At 38.0% G+C, this 16,536-nt stretch overlaps 1 protein-coding gene across 16 annotated transcripts in view; it reads right to left on the bottom strand.

Moving 5' to 3' along the window:
* Positions 1-16,536, bottom strand: part of dock7 (dedicator of cytokinesis 7) — a 170,263-nt gene that overhangs the window by 14,494 nt on the left and 139,233 nt on the right. For 12 of the 16 annotated variants that reach the window (XM_043699462.2, XM_087990702.1, XM_087990698.1 and 9 more), the window contains 3 exons: positions 16,337-16,480; positions 11,124-11,255; positions 10,848-10,862 (listed from right to left, as the gene is read on the bottom strand). In XM_043699462.2, the coding sequence (XP_043555397.2) occupies positions 10,848-10,862; positions 11,124-11,255; positions 16,337-16,480 (291 nt within the window). Of the gene's footprint in view, positions 1-9,217; positions 10,094-10,847; positions 10,863-11,123; positions 11,256-16,336; positions 16,481-16,536 lie in introns of those variants that run through there. The other 4 variants (XM_087990699.1, XM_043699464.2, XM_043699468.2 and 1 more) reach the window with 2 other exon arrangements.

Genomic DNA, 16,536 nt, shown 5'->3' with positions numbered 1-16,536 from the left:
TGTCAGTGTCATTCTGGAGATAGCTACTGAAAAACATGTGGCCAAAGAAGTGTGAAAACATAACTGAGAAATGCACAATATATTTTGCCCACAGTTGCCACTTGCCAGAACATTTGCAAAAAATGTAATATCAAATGTACTGCTTCTTCCAAAAAGTACTGAAAATTGCTTCCCACTCTTTCTCTCCCAAAATATAGGTCCTCCCTCTTACTCAGAACAGCTTTGCCTCAACATAGCATCTCTCTGAGACATGATGGTGGCATTTATATTCTGCCTTCCTGTAAGTGCTTTGTTGGTATCAATATTTTGCAGGTCCATGCTTTCCTACATACATTACTTCAAAGCAATGATTGATTGGGTTGTGATTACTGTTACGACATTGCATTTTAAATCATTACTAGTGAAATTTAATTCTTTCAATACTAAATGAATACTGTAAATAATATTCAATGTAACACTTTTAACATTCTCCCACAGCTATTGTGAAGGCACTGACCCAACACTGGAGTTTAGTTTCATGAGACCAACATACTTTTTCTTGTCCTACAGCCTACACACTGAGATACCAGTCTGGAGCATCTTTGGTTCTGGGTATCTGCACACTATTATTCATGCTGCTTCCTTCTGATCTCTAAATAAAATGTTTCAATCTCCTAAGAGTCATGGGGTCATACAGCATGGAAACAGACCGCACAGTCCAACTCACCAGCACCAACCAGACATCCCAATCTGACCTAGTCCCATTTACCAGCATTTGGCCCATATCCCTCTAAACACTTCCCATTCATATATACATTCGGATGCTTTTAAATCTTGTAATTGTACCAGCCTCCACCATTTCTTCTGGCAGCTCATTCCAGATATGCACCACCCTCTGCATGAAGAAGTTGCCCCTCAGGTCCTTTTCAAATCTTTCCCTTCTCACCTTAAAACTATGTCTTCTGGTTTTGGATTCTCCCACCAGAGGAAGCTGATCTTGGCTATTCACCTGACCCTTGTCCCTCATGATCTTATAAATCTCTACAAGGTCACCCCTCAGTCTCTGACACTCTAGAGAAGACAGCCCCAGCCTACTCAGCCTCTCCCAAAAGCTCAAACCCTCCAAATCTGGCAACATCTTTGTAAATCTTTTCTCCATCCTCTCAAGTTTAACAACATCCTCCTTATAGAAGAGTGACCAGAATTGTACATATTACTCCAAACGTGGCGTCACCAACGTCCTGTACAATCACATGACACCCCAACTCCTATACTCAATGTTATGATCAATGAAGACAAATATGCCAAACTCCTTCTTCAGTGCTATTACAACTATGTTGTTCGGGCCCATAAACTTTGTAGTATCTAGTGCCTTCAGGTATTTCTTGGTACCATAGAATGAATTGAAGGCTGAGGACTACAGGAAGAGACAGAGATGGATCATCCACTTAGCACTTCTGGTTGAAGTTCTGCCTGAAGAAGGAACCAAATATTTCATCCCTGTCTTTCACACTGAAGCAGAGCTCTATCATTGTAATGGGCAGGGATATTTTTGCAACTTCCTCTTCCTGTTAGTTCTTCAATTGTCTACCACCATTCATAACCGAACGTGGCAGGACTGCAGAATTTATTTCTGATCATTGTGTGCAGGATGATTCACACTACTTCTTTTATTTGGCGTACAAAAATCATACGTTGTAACTTCACCAGTTTCAAACCTCATTTATAGGTGTGCGTGCTGGTGCTTCTCACAGAACAATGACAGATTCCTCAGCTTAATGGCAGAGTGGAGGATAAGCCAAACCATGAGGTTATTTGCTGTCATGGATGAGTAATTTCAGTGCAATGTTGTCAGTAGCTGGAAGCTAGACATCCAATAAACAATTACAATAAGAAGAAGGGATGATATTTTAGAAGGTTCCTCAAGTGAGGCCATATGGTAGAACTTGAAAACAAAAAGGAAGAAGCACATTGTTGTGAGTGTACAATTGATCCCCAAACAGCCAGGGATAGATGAAAGGATAGATATGTAACAGATTTAAGAGAAAGGATTATATTCATTGGAGTTTAAAAGAAAGAAGGGAGATCTCATAGAAACCTATAAAATTCTAACAAGATTATACAGGTTAGACGCAAGAAGGATATTCCCATGGTGTAAGAGTCCAGAACCAGGGGTCATGGTTTAAAGATTAATGTAAACCTTTTAGGATTGAGAGGAAGAGAAATTTATTTACCAGAGAGTGGTGAATCTGTGGAATTTACTGTCAGAGAAAGAAGCTGAGGCCAAAATATTACATATTTTCAAGAAGGAAGTAGATACAGTTCTGGCAGCTAAAAGTTTATAAGGTCACCCCTCAGCCTCCAAGCTCCAGGGAAAATAGCTCCAGCCTATTCAGCCTCTCCCTATAGCTCAACCCTCCAAACCTAGTAATTGTAAATCTTTTCTGCACCCTTCCAAGCTTAACAACATCTTTCCTACAGAAGGGTGACCAGAATTGTACGTAATATTCTAAAAATGGCCTCACTAATGTTCTGTAAAGCCACAGCATGACATCCCAAGTCCTATACTCAATATTATGACCACTGAGACAAGCATGCCAAACACCTTCTTCACCACCTTAGAACATAGAACATAGAACAATACAGCACAGAACAGGCCCTTCGGCCCACGATGTTGTGCCGAACTTCTAACCTAGATTAAGTACCCATCCATGTACCTATCCAAATGCCGCTTAAAGGTCGCCAATGATTCCGACTCTACCACACCCACGGGCAGCGCATTCCATGCCCCCACCACTCTCTGGGTAAAGAACCCACCCCTGACATCTCCCCTATACCTTCCACCCTTCACCTTAAATTTATGTCCCCTTGTAACACTCTGTTGTACCCGGGGAAAAAGTTTCTGACTGTCTACTCTATCTATTCCTCTGATCATCTTATAAACCTCTATCAAGTCACCCCTCATCCTTCGCCGTTCCAACGAGAAAAGGCCGAGAACTCTCAACCTATCCTCGTACGACTTCCTCTCCATTCCAGGCAACATCCTGGTAAATCTTCTCTGCACCCTCTCCAAAGCTTCCACATCTTTCCTAAAGTGAGGCGACCAGAACTGCACACAGTACTCCAACTGTGGCCTAACCAAAGTCCTGTACAGCTGCAACATCACTTCACGACTCTTGATATCAATCCCTCTGCTAATGAACGATAATACTCCATAGGCCTTCTTACAAACTCTATCCACCTGAGTGGCAACCTTCAAAGATCTATGTACATAGACCCCAAGATCCCTCTGTTCCTCCACCTGACTAAGAACCCTACCATTAACCCTGTATTCCGCATTCTTATTTGTTCTTCCAAAATGGACAACCTCACACTTGGCAGGGTTGAACTCCATCTGCCACTCCTCAGCCCAGCTCTGCACTTCACTTTCAAGGAACTTTGCACCTTTACCCCAAGATTTCTTTGTTTGGCAAGGCTCCTCAGGTTGCTATCATTAACTGTGTAAGTTCTGCCATGGTTTGCGCTACAAAAATGCAACATCTCACATTTATCTAAATTAAACTCCGTCTGCACATTGGTTCATCTAATCAAGATCCCATTGTACTCTGAGATAATCTTCTACGCTGTCCACTACACTACCTAGTTTGGTGTCATCTGCAAACTTACTAACCATACCCCCTTTATTCACATCCAAATCATATATATAAATGACAAAAAGCAGTGAAACCAGCACGGATCCTTGAGGCACACCACTACTCAGAGGCCTCCAGTTTGAATAACAACCCTCCACCCACTACCCATCTTCTGACTCCCATCTTCAAGCTAATTTTGCATCCAGTTGGCTAGCTCCCCTCGGATCCCATGTGACCTAACCTTACTAACCAATCTACCATGTGGAACCTTGCCAAACGCTTTACTGAATTCCATATGGACAAAGTCTACCACTCTGCCTTTATCAATCTTCCTTGTCACCTCTTCAAAAAATTTAATCAAGTTAGTGAGACATGATTTCCCACCATGCTGACTATCCCCAATCAGTCCTTCCCTTTCCAAATGCATGCAAATCCTGTCCCTCAGAATCCCTTCCAACAACCTACCTATCACAGACATAAGGCTCACCAGTCTATAATTTCTGGCTCTTATATACTGTAACATTCCTTTATTTACATCTGTAAAGGCTACGCTCTTCAGCACCATGTTTAAGATATCTCTCTTTCCTCATGCACATCCTGGACTGGTCTCTTCCCTCTTATTGATTCCAGAGTCACATCATCAGTTACACATATGTATATCACAATGTTTCACATTAGGTAGTACTTTGTCTCTAAGTGGGCATCCTTCACAGGTAAATTTAGAACATGTTTGTGGGATCATCACAGCTGAACCCAATTCTGTCTTTACCCAAAGCCTGTCAATTAGAAACAATTATTCCTGCCCTCTAGTCTACAGGGTTACTGATGTGATGGTGGCTCAGTTGCTAACTCGGGTGAGATAAGATTGCTTAATACATTTTACAGATTGGCCAGAGGATGTTCCTGATGTGGTTTGTATCGACACTGTGCAATCTGTTTGGCAGCTGAGACAAAAATTATTTTTATATTTTAAAAAACTGAAACAAACTTCTCCCTCCAAGAAACCTCAAATGCCTAATATTGCAGCATTTAAAATACATAAATCACAAAAGATTAAACCATTACAATCCTATTTTTTTTGCTTTTTCTGCTTCAGCAATGGGACGTATACTAAAATTACTGTAATAATGACCGATGCTCCAAACATTTAGCTCTGGTGGTTGCTGGGAGCACAGAAAGAGGTGGTTCAATTGTGTTGAATATCAATGTGTAAGTCTCGAATTTATCAAAAGATAATAATCTAGGCTATACTAATCTGGAAAGTACTATTGGATGAATAGAGTCAATTCTCTCTGAATGATGTTACAGCAATAAAATTCAACAAGTGTCCACTATAGAACTAAAATACAATTCACCAAAAGCTTTGGGTAAGTCTAAATTAAAATAAAATCTTTTAATTGGTAATCCACACCAACATATGCATTGAGAACGAGAAGTACACACAATTGTTAATCAAAAAAATAAAAACCTTTAGAATGTTAACGAATGTTAGAGAATTAGAATATCACAGAGAAATGATTGCTTATCATTCAATATGGATGAGAATGAAAACTAAAATACATAAACTGCTTTGCAAACATGGAACTTTGCCCAATTAATCTATTTTGTATATTTTATATTGACTCATTTTTATGTGAATGCAGCTTTCAAAATGTAATTCCTCTCTCAGCCACATGTCTCTCATTATTTCTGTTTATTTCAATGGGCTGATTTGGAATCTCCATGGAAATGTTTGACACCAGTTCAAAGTCTGTAATCTGCATAATCCTTTTTTCCAGAAAGGCAGAAGGATTAATTTTACATAGATTTCTACTCTTTGGAACTGCATCCTTTTATTTCTTTCATTAATCAGGATTGATACTCACCAGGATTATGCTTCAAGAAAACAACAAGTTGTTGCTAGTCCTTCTGCCACTGAGAGGGCAAGTGAGTAGCCTGTCGCTCTTCTCTGGCACTGCTTTTTCAGTAGTGCATAAGAACCAATGATGTGGCAACAAATCACTGAGAATTTAAAACTGTCTTCACAAAGTACATCAATTTTTAGCATTTTACTTTGATAATGCTGTAGAGTGGGTGAACCAAACTTGTGTCTTTCCATTCTGTCATGTCACATTTGAATTACTATTGTGTATATACTTTAGAAGTGTTTTCGGGTATATACCTTATTCAGTGTAATATTGCCTACATTTTGGCAACACATAGAAAATATACATGCAAATAACAGGCAAGGCAGATTAACAGTGGAATTAGCAACGCAGAACACACAAATCAGCCACAAATCAACACAGGAATAAATACTAAACTTAATGGCAAATTATTTAAAATAATAAAAATTGCAACATGCACGACGTGATACAGAGATCATTTAACAAAACATATTGTGGTATATTCACTCCTGATTTCCCCTTTTATGTAACATGGCATTAAGTACAAATATTTACGGTTAGTCCTCCTCATAGAAGTATTTGAAAGATCTGCTTCTTTGTAAATATGCATGCATAGTTTTGTTAAGGTTAAGTCATGGCTGACTAACCTAATCAGGTTTTTTGATGTGGTCACGAATCATAGAATAGTTAGAATAGAGGAGGCCATTTGGCCCACCATTGTCTACACTAGCTTTCTGAAAAACAATTCGGCTAGATTCCCAGCCCGCTCCACTTTCCTTTCCCTGTGCTGCTGTACGTTTTCTCCCTTCAGGTGGTTATATAAATTTTGTCTGAAAGCCATGACTGAATCTGCCTCTACCACCTCTCAAGCAGTACATTACAGATCACAAGACCATAACACTCAGGAGCAGAAGTAGGCCATTCAACCCATCAAGTTTTCTCTTCCATTCAATGATATCATGGCTGATCTGATAATCCTCAACTTCACTTTCCTGTTTTTACAACACAACCCTTGAATTCTTGATTAAAAATCAGTCTATATCAGCCTTAGATACACTTAATGATCGAGCCTCAAATGCCCGCTGTGGTAAAGGATTCCACAAATTCACTAACATCTGAGAAAAAAAAATTATTTTCATCTGTCCTAAATGGTGACCCCTTATTCTGTGATAACATCCTCTGATCCTAGACTCTCCCACAAGGGGAAAAAACCTTTCTGCATCTACAGCATCAAATCTCCTAAGAATCTGGTAGGTTTCAATAAGGTCACCTCTCATTCTTCAAAATCCCAATGGGTACAGGCTATACCTACTCAATCTGTCCTCATGAGACAGTCCCTCCAATCCTGGGAGCAGCCTCATGAACGATCACTGACGGCCTCCATTGCCAGATTATCATTCCTTAGATAAAAGGCCCAAAACTGTTCAGAGTCTTCCAACTGTGCCTTTGCATAGTTTTAGCAACATTTTAGCAAAGGTTTCCTACTGTTATAGTCCATTTCTTTTGAAATAAAAGCCAACAATCTATATGCCCTCTCTATCACCCACTGAACATAAACTTTAGATTTCTGAGATTCATGGACGAAGACTCCCTAGAACTTTTATTCTGTAACTTTCTGCAGCCCAATCCTCATGAGTCTTTGCAAAAATAAGAATTTCCCTCATGTACCACTGCTTCTTTTCCCAATCATTTTGAATCATTGCCACCAGTTTTTGATCCACCCATCAGTTACTATCTACTTTGTCCAGACATTTCATAATTTTCAACCCCTGCATCAAATCTCTTCTCGACCTGCTATTTTGTAAATAGAACAGCATAGCTATTCCAATCCAGCCATCTATCACTCATCCCTGAAGACGTTACCTGAAATTTTGTCAGGCCTTTTCTGAACCCTTCACACATTTCCTAAAGTACTGAGACCAGAATTAGAAACAATGCTGTTGGTGAGGCTGTCATTCTTTTATAAAGATCCATTGAAATCTTCCTCATCTTGTCCTTTAAACCTCTGTTTTTAAAGCCAAGGGTCCTACATGCCTTTATAACTACTTCCCAAACTTGTCCTGACATCTTGATAAGTGAGTATCAAAGGTCCACATGGATGTCCAGAAGGCATTCAATAAGACTACAGACAACAAGTATTAGACAAAATGGGTGTGCAAAGATTTGGAGGTAGTCTTTTCGTTGGCAACTAAATGTAAGAGGCAGAGAACAGGAAGAAATAATTTATTCTCGAATTAATGAGATGTGGTAAATGGTCTTCCTTAGGGATATGCCTCATCTTTTCACTATTTATTGACGATTCACAATAAGATAGTGAATGAAGAAATAAAGAAAGATGACTCTATTCTGTTAGGTGCAACATCATGTCATGTAGATTTTGCAGTAAGTTATGGACAAATTAGGGGAGTAATCAAAATTAAGGCGGAGCAAGTTTAATATGTGCACGTGTAAGGCCATCCACTATGGCCTCAATACAAATATTTTCGAAAGGGCAAGAAATAGGACAGTAAAAGAGGGTAAAGATTTGGAAGTCTAATTCAATATCATTAAAAACTGGTAAGCATGTACAAAAAGCAATCAAGAAGTTAATTAAATGCTGCCTTTATCTCAAAGGGATTGGAATACAAATGAAAGGAAATTATCCTTAGTCACATACAGTATTGGCTCAACACAACAGGATCAAAAGACAGACTGAACAAATTTAACTTTGTATTTCCTTCACAGAAGATTGAAGGATGATCTGATTGAGATGTTGAAGTTGTTAAGAAAAACTGAGATGGCTCATGCTGCAAAAATGTAGCGGCGTGATCTTAAAAAAGGTAAAGTTAGGCTAAGAGTGAAACCAGAAAGCATTTCTTCATACAAAGTGGAGAACAAGAACTCTTCTTCAAAAATCCAAGAATGCTCTAATAATTGGAGCTTTTGAGACTGAAACAGATTCTGGTGGGTAAGGATGTGGAGCAATGGTGGACAAAGAGAAATAAAGTGTTGATCAGCACAGCTTAATTAAATGGCAAAACAAGTTCAAGAGATTGAATGGTCTACTCCGATTTCACATCTCTCAGAAACTTTGTTTGCAATTCCTGTTGTTATCTAAGCAAATGTAGCACCCATTCTGCATACCTATCCTCGGCACATTAATGTGATGAACTGATGCTGATTTGATTTTTGTGATTTCAGTTCAGTGGAATCAAGGTGGAATTAGGAATTTGCAAATGCATGGATTTCATAAGAAAATGTTGTTCCTGAGACAAATGTCAGCAGAACAATGGAAGTTATTCTGCTTTTCTTTTAAGAATACCCCAGGTTCATGGGTGTCAAATATTCCTGTTCATGTATCCAAAATATGAATGACATTATCATCCCAATTTTCATATAACTTTCAATGAGGGAATGCTTATTCTTCCTGTGCAAAGTGACAGAGAGTATCAGTTTTGGGATTTCTAAAATTCCATACTCCTGAGTGGTGGGGTGACTGCACCTCAACAAGCACAAGCAAAATATTACCAGGAGACAGCAGGAAGTTCTCATCCTTCTCAACGCAATTTCCATCACTGGCCCTTTCCATTTTCAACAATACTTCAAGGTGAGAACTAATCCTGGCAGCAGCTTCCTTCTGATCGGGGATTATGTAGAGACAGGTAGCAAATAAAAAGGGTCCAAGAGCAAATCCCTTATTTGACTGAATTATTGAACGATAATCCAAACTGGAGACCTCCTAACTGTGTGGACAATAGTTATACTAAGCTGACAAGACAGCCACTGCAATAGGAACAGACTTTCTCTTTTCAGTTGCTGGTGAACACTGAGGGTGTGCCTGAAATCTTTAAGTGACCAAACTCTGCAACTACAAGTGGATTCAATCCAATTAGGCATAATATACTTTGGTTATGTTGTGATGATTTCTACTCAATAGGAAACTCAGTTCTTTGGTTCACAGGCATTACGATGTTTTGGGCAATAATCGTTCACTCATAAGTTAACCAAAATGTGGCAAATGCAGGATATCTACATAGTGATTTAGACATTATAAAACACAGCTTAAATCTAGTGAACTCCACCTGTTTTATTTGGAGCTTCAATTGTGAATTCACACTTACAGATAAGTCTTTCACATATTAAACTTCACAGGGGACATATTCATTTTTACCAATTCTGGTTAACAAGCTTTTGTACAGCAATTAAAGACTTATTGGCAGGGCTCCAATTCAACCTTAATTGAGTACAGTTTAAAGCTAGCCTACAGTATTCTAAACTAAATACTGTTCAATAATCACATAAAATAGAAAGGATGTGGCCTAGGCTAGGGTGGTATTGACCTGCCAAAATTTGCAGAACATGTAATGTTCAAAGCTTATGGGACTGAACAAATTGGAGTGAATTTTGCAGAATTATTAAAAATATTTAGTCATATAAGACAACGATCTTGATCCCAATAAAATAAATGTTCGTGTATGGGTTGAATGATAAAATCAAAGATTTCTCCCACAGGAGAAAACAGAAGGTGTGTGACTGACATCAAATTGTAATTTCTTTCCCCAAAACAAAATGTCATCGAATGCATCAGGCGTCACAATAGGTCAACAAAGTGGAAAACTTACCACAATAAGATAGTTATAAAAGCAGGAGGAAGGGGTCAGCATCAGGGCGAGAGAGAGAGAGAGAGAGGGAAAGAGAGAGAGAAAGGAGAAAACATAAATTACTTGAAAAGGGCAGGGATTATTGAAACAAAAAAAGCTACAATTCTGGCAATAAAAATAAATTTTTAAAGACAGCAGCTATTAGCTCCACTCTAAACATCACAGCACAGCGTGCACTAAGCAGTATAAAAGGGATAGCATACTCAGCACATCACAAGATAAATGATGGAGGAAGTAGTGGAGATCAACATTAATCACAACTGGAGAGGTAAACAGGCTAGGGAGATACTTTACCATGCAATGTTGCAATGTGTGACTTGTGAACAATGGACACAAATAATTGCATTGAGAAAAACATGTACAAACTAAGACTAATAAAATAAAGAAAACCTTACTGCTAGTAGCTGTGAGAGGCAAATACATGTTGGTGAAACAAACATAATTAAAAGCTAGTGATAATGGAAGTGACTCATTCACAGGACTCTTCATTAGTGAGAAAATGTCTATTTACAAGTACCGACTGTGAGATCTGTTTATCTCAAAGCATTTCGCATGACCATGGCAGAAAAATCTTACAATTCTGCGGCCAAAGGAAATGGCTTCGTAGCCAGACAATACAGAACACCCACAGCCAGTACAGATGGGCAAAGCATTGGCATGAATCTTACATTAAACATTAGTGTTCCAACATCAACAGAAATAACACCTACCTCCCAGCCAGTGCTCTGTATAACAGAAAGTAGAGTCGTGTCAAGAAATTACACAACAAAAAAGATCCTGTAATGTTTGGGTCAGGTGCAAGAAGAAAAGCATGCAGACGCAACTTTAAATAAGCACTTTTTACATATTATTTTCAAGGATACACTGAATTCTAACAGCAAAAAACAGAACTAGTCAACTTTAAGAAAATAATCTAAAATCAACTATCCATCTATTAAAGAGAATATTTGAAATTAAATTTAAATGAAGTGTGTGAAATAAATTACCTGATGGACTATCTTGCTGAAAGCATCTTGGAGTTTACCATGAATAGTTGCCAGTTTTTTTGCATCACGATTAGCCTCATGGATTGGAATAAGAACTTTGTAAACTTCATTAACTGCCTCATACATTCCAGCCTGTTAAAAGTCCAAAATTGTGCAACAAGTGAAAAACAGAAAATTCAGATTCCTGCTCAGTTATGCTACCAAAGGTAGCGACAACCAATTGATAACTTACAAAACCTCAGACAGCAAGTATCGACATCTCATTTCACCATACACCCACCTGTTCTGTCCTAATATTTATACAGTGGGTTCCCTAATTACGAACATCTGACTTATGAACGTCATACTTACAAGCGCAATCCCAAATAGGAATGTAATTTTAAAGATCCATCGCACAAACATTTCCTCTACATAATAAATCCTCTAAACATAAGTTTATCCTGTGTTGTGTTCTGACTTGCCTACAAAATGACTTGCAAATGGACTTGACAATAGTATTACCCACAGATACTTGGTAGGCTAATGATTGTAACTTGAGCACAAATGCACACTCAAATCTAATGAATGGCTGACTGGAATCAGCATATTCAGAACTTCTGCTGAATACGATGCTTCCTGTCACATTTCTAATATCTCCTACTTTAATTCAAGACTTCAGAGGATTCTAGTGAATTAACTAAGTAGTTACTCAAAAAACGTCATACTAAATACATAGTCTGGAGTAGCTATTAAACTGGAGGAGGAAGTGAGGACTGCAGATGCTGGAGATCAGAGCTGAAAATGTGTTGCTGGAAAAGTGCAGCAGGTCAGGGAGCATCCAAGGAACAGGAGAATCGACGTTTCGGGCATAAGCCTTCTTCAGGCTTACTGTCAATTCTATCAATGCAATCTTCCAATCATAGAATTGGGTACAAATCTGTTTTCATAACTGTATTTATCTTTCTATAATCAATAAAAATGTCAGCTTGATCCATCTGGTTTCAGAACCAACACAATTAATGAACTCCAGTGATTTTGACTAGGATCAATCAAGTGGCCCGCAAGTATGTTTCCACCTGAGCTAGTTTTTCAGGATTTTACTGATAAGGATGTCATTTTATCAAAGCTGACTCTGCTACATCCACATCATGTCTGGTTAGTACATCCAGGTATATCTCAACAGATTACTGCATACTTTCTCAGTAAGACTCTCCCATTGCCTATTCTCCAAATATGAGAACACAATGTCTAACTGCCCTAATATTTCTGTGTTAGCCAATCAAATTGCCAGAAGTTCACTTTGAGAACTGTCTACCTCTCCTATTTCACCTTCATTACCTCTGTCATTTTCGACTCCTCTTACCACTTGACACATTTGCTCTTCTTTATCCTTTTCTACACATGAAATTTTTTCAGCATGTTAATGTGACATTGATTCTTCTTCCTCCAATCAGGGATACTTATTATATGCCACTTTATTAAACATTCTAGCTACTTTATACAGACCACTGAAGGTTCCCCCTTTAAAGATGACAACACCAATACTTCAACTCCCACCTGAAGCACATTAGTTGCTCAATGTTTATCTTCCTAGTCTATCATTTTCACCTGTGGAATGTTTAAATGTCCCTGTGCCACTCTACATGCTCCTGCGAGTCTTTCTAGAAACAGGGACCTATAATCCAACATTCAGTATTCATCTTTCTCATTCAAGAATTTCTCCCTAACTAATTTTAATGGAGCTCTAGTCTCATGATCACAAACTAATTCAAATGAGGTAAATCCAGTAGATTAATTTGGAGAACATCTGGTAACAAATAATTTAAAAATCTAACCCTTATCCCAACCCTGTGGATATTCTTGACATTATGCCTTAATCATGGTTTTGAGTCTGATCGTACCTCTCAAAAGCTCCTTGATTATGTAGACCACTTGATTAACCGCTATACTCATGGTCTCATAGGCGCTGGTTAATAAAAAGTTTGCTTTATCTATAAATATGAAGATATACTGAGGTCCTGTTTACACTTTTGGCAATGGTCGTACACAATCCGCTATCATGTATCTAAATTGTTCTTCAAAAGCTGATATAGGTATCAAAGGTAAAAAAATAAAAATTACAAGTCAAAAAATCAAAAACAAAACAAAACGATCTTTACACTTTGCCTGATACAAAAAAAATGGATTAACAGGAATTTTGAACATGATTCTAATTAGTAGGTGCATTTCTGGAGACAAAACCAATTTTGACTTTTACAAATGTATAACCATCTAATATATAGCTACCAGAGATAATCATTTACTGTTCAATAAATGAACTTCGCGTTTTCTGTAGGATATTTTTGGATTACATCGGATATGAGGCACAGAGGCAGAAAATTCAAACATCCAGTACAAGACAACATTTACACTTCACATAAGACCATAAAACTTGAGAGCAGAAGTAAGCCATACAGCTCATTGAGTCTGCTCCATCATGCAGCGAGATCATGGATGAACTGACAGTCCTCAACTCCACTTTCATGACTTTTCCTTACAACCCTTGATATACTTATTGATGAAAAATCTATCTATTTCAGCCTTGAATAACAACACAGTCTGACAGCCCTCTGCGGTAAAGAATTCCACAAATTCACCATCCTCGGACAGAAGGAAGCTTTCCTCTAATCTGTCTTAAATGTACGACCATGTTGTCTGAGATTGTGTCCTCTAGTCCAAGACTCACCCATGAGGGGAAACAACCTTTCCACATTTAGCCTGACAAGTCCCTCAGAATCTTGTATTTTTCAAAAAGGTCCCTCTCATTCTTCTAAATTCCAATAAGTACAGACTCAACGTACTTAGTTTCTCCTCATAAAACAGTCCCACCATACGTGGGATCAGCCTCGTAAACCTTCTCTGGACTACCTCCAAAGGCAGGATATCTTTTCTTAGATAAGGTGCCCAACTAGTTATACTTGTTACCTCCTCAAGGAATTCTTGTAAATTTGACAGGCATGATTGCCCCTTCATTAAGCCGTGTACTCTGCTTGATTACATAATGCATTTCGGAATGCGCTGCAATTACATCCTCTATAATATACTCTAACATTTTCCTAATTACAAGTATTAAGCTATGGTTTTAAGGAAAATAATTATTTACCATTTCTAACACCTCCATATTATTGCCTGCACTATTATCATGCCTGTCCCTTCATGCTCTATTCCTACCAGAGCCTTCCTTTCTTTAGTGACATGCCTGTGAAATATTTTGCCATTTTGTGTTCCTTGATAATTTAATTTTGGAGTTACGCTTTGTCTGCATAACATTATAAGATTCTTTCCTAATCTGATTGTATTCACGCTAATCGTTTGCTGTATCGTCTATCATCTACCTTGTTAATGGTTGCCTCTTTCTATACCCTCATTTATTCCTTAATGTCTTTATTTGTAATGGAGTTTCACTCGTGTTTAATTTATTCTTTCCTTTCAATGAATTACATTTTTCCTATACTCTGTTGACTGTTTCAATTATTTCTCACTCGTGTTGCACATTTTCTTTTCCCAGTTCTATTCTCAGTACCACACAGTTAGTTTTTCTGTAATCTATTAATGTGGGTTTCATCATAATCCTATACCCTTCTACTGAATCTTAATGCATGTTATATTATAATCACTATTGCCGAGATACTCCCCCTACTTTTTTTTTTAATCTGCTCTACTTCAATACCCATTACGATTCTCAACAGCAAATCCTTCCTACTCGGATTTGTTTTCTTACAAACAGAGTTAGAAAGAGACCTATACATATTGTACTAGTTCCATTCAATTATCTCCTTTACCCATGTCTTCTGTTCAACTAATATCAGGTAGTTAAAATCTACCATTATTATTATTCCATGCTCTTTAACTATCTTCCCCAACATGAATCATCTGTTGATTCCTTGACATGGCAGAATTATGTTGATTTTGAGCAAATATCAGCACACTCAGGGTTGTGAAAAGTGAATTTCAACTAAGAGATAAATTCTAATCCTGAATTCAAAAGTATAAAAATTTGAAATGGACCATATTGATCATGAATTTAACAACATAGACTGGCATCAAACCCAGATGAATTTTGGATACTTCATTGGCAAATAATAAGGCCATCAGGTCAACAATCTAAGGCTGAGTTAAGTAGATTCTTGATAGGGGAGTCAAAGGTATAAAGGGTAGACAGGAAAGTGGAGTTAAGGTCACAATCAGATCAGCAATGGTGAAGCAGTCTCAAGAGATTGAATGGTTTACTCATGCTTCTAATTTCTAAGTTCATTTGATTGTATATTTGTTTCAGGCATGTTGGTCTCTACGTAACGGCGATTTGCACTAACTGCGAGGAGGCTTGACAAAATGATCCTTGGAATGACCTTGCTATCTATTTTTTGGGAGTTAAACCTGAAATGATACAAAAGAGTTCAACAGAGCATCAAAGCAAAAGGGAAACCTATGTTTCTACACTTTGAAATACAGCACATTGGCATAAGAGCACAATGTGCTACCAGAACAAATATTCCTGATGAAGGGCTTTTGCCCGAAATATCGATTTCCCTGCTCCTCGGATGCTGCCTGACCTGCTGTGCTTTTCCAGCACCACTCTAATCTAGACTCTGGTTTCCAGTATCTGCAGTCCTTGTTTTTACCGACCAGACCAAATAGTCTATGCAAGACATGGGCCACTTGTTAAAAGATTTTCCTAACCAAAATTTCACCAACAGGACCAAAGAATGCATCAAATATTGTAATGCTTAATCCTTGGGCAATGGAATCTCATCTCTGCTAGCATCATCAGTAATCAGAAATTAGAAGATCAGGAAGTAAATTACAGAAACAGGTGTTACCTATTGGCCCAAACTGCATAATACATATTGTAGATTGGATTTGTCACTGATACGGGATAAAACTATTCTAACAATATTACAAATGGAGAAAAAGTGAATCATGAAAAGGGGAAGAAAAATGCAGAATGAAAAGTAACTTCAAGTCATCCAATCCATTCTATTTGCACACCATGCAAGGTTCATCCAATAAAGGGGTCTATCTACGTCGTTTACTTTCATGACGGAAACTCTTTGACTACATGCCTCGCTCTCCAAAGCTTGTCAAGTAATACCAATTATTCATTCATTTCTAAATCTCTACTATTCAACACTGCCTGTTGCCCATCATAGATACCATACCAAAGCACAGAGTTGACAAATTGAAATAATACTTACCATTGAAAACAGATCTGCAGCTTGCTCCAACAATCCCACAAGACCCGCCTCTGTGAAATACTTCCCAGAGCAGATTCCTTCCTCATCTGGTGAAAGAACATCGTCTGAAACTGCAGACTCTTCCAAAACATTGAAAGAAATATTCTACAAGAAACCAAATAAAGGTGTAATTACTAAGGACAACATATATTAGATTAGAT

This window comes from Chiloscyllium plagiosum, unplaced genomic scaffold (assembly GCF_037043375.1).
Source record: "Chiloscyllium plagiosum isolate Xiang-an unplaced genomic scaffold, Cpla_swu_hap1 HiC_scaffold_9, whole genome shotgun sequence".
Lineage (NCBI taxonomy): Eukaryota > Metazoa > Chordata > Chondrichthyes > Orectolobiformes > Hemiscylliidae > Chiloscyllium > Chiloscyllium plagiosum.
The sequence above is the reverse complement of the archived record's forward strand: the minus strand, read 5'-3'. Positions and strand labels throughout refer to the sequence as shown.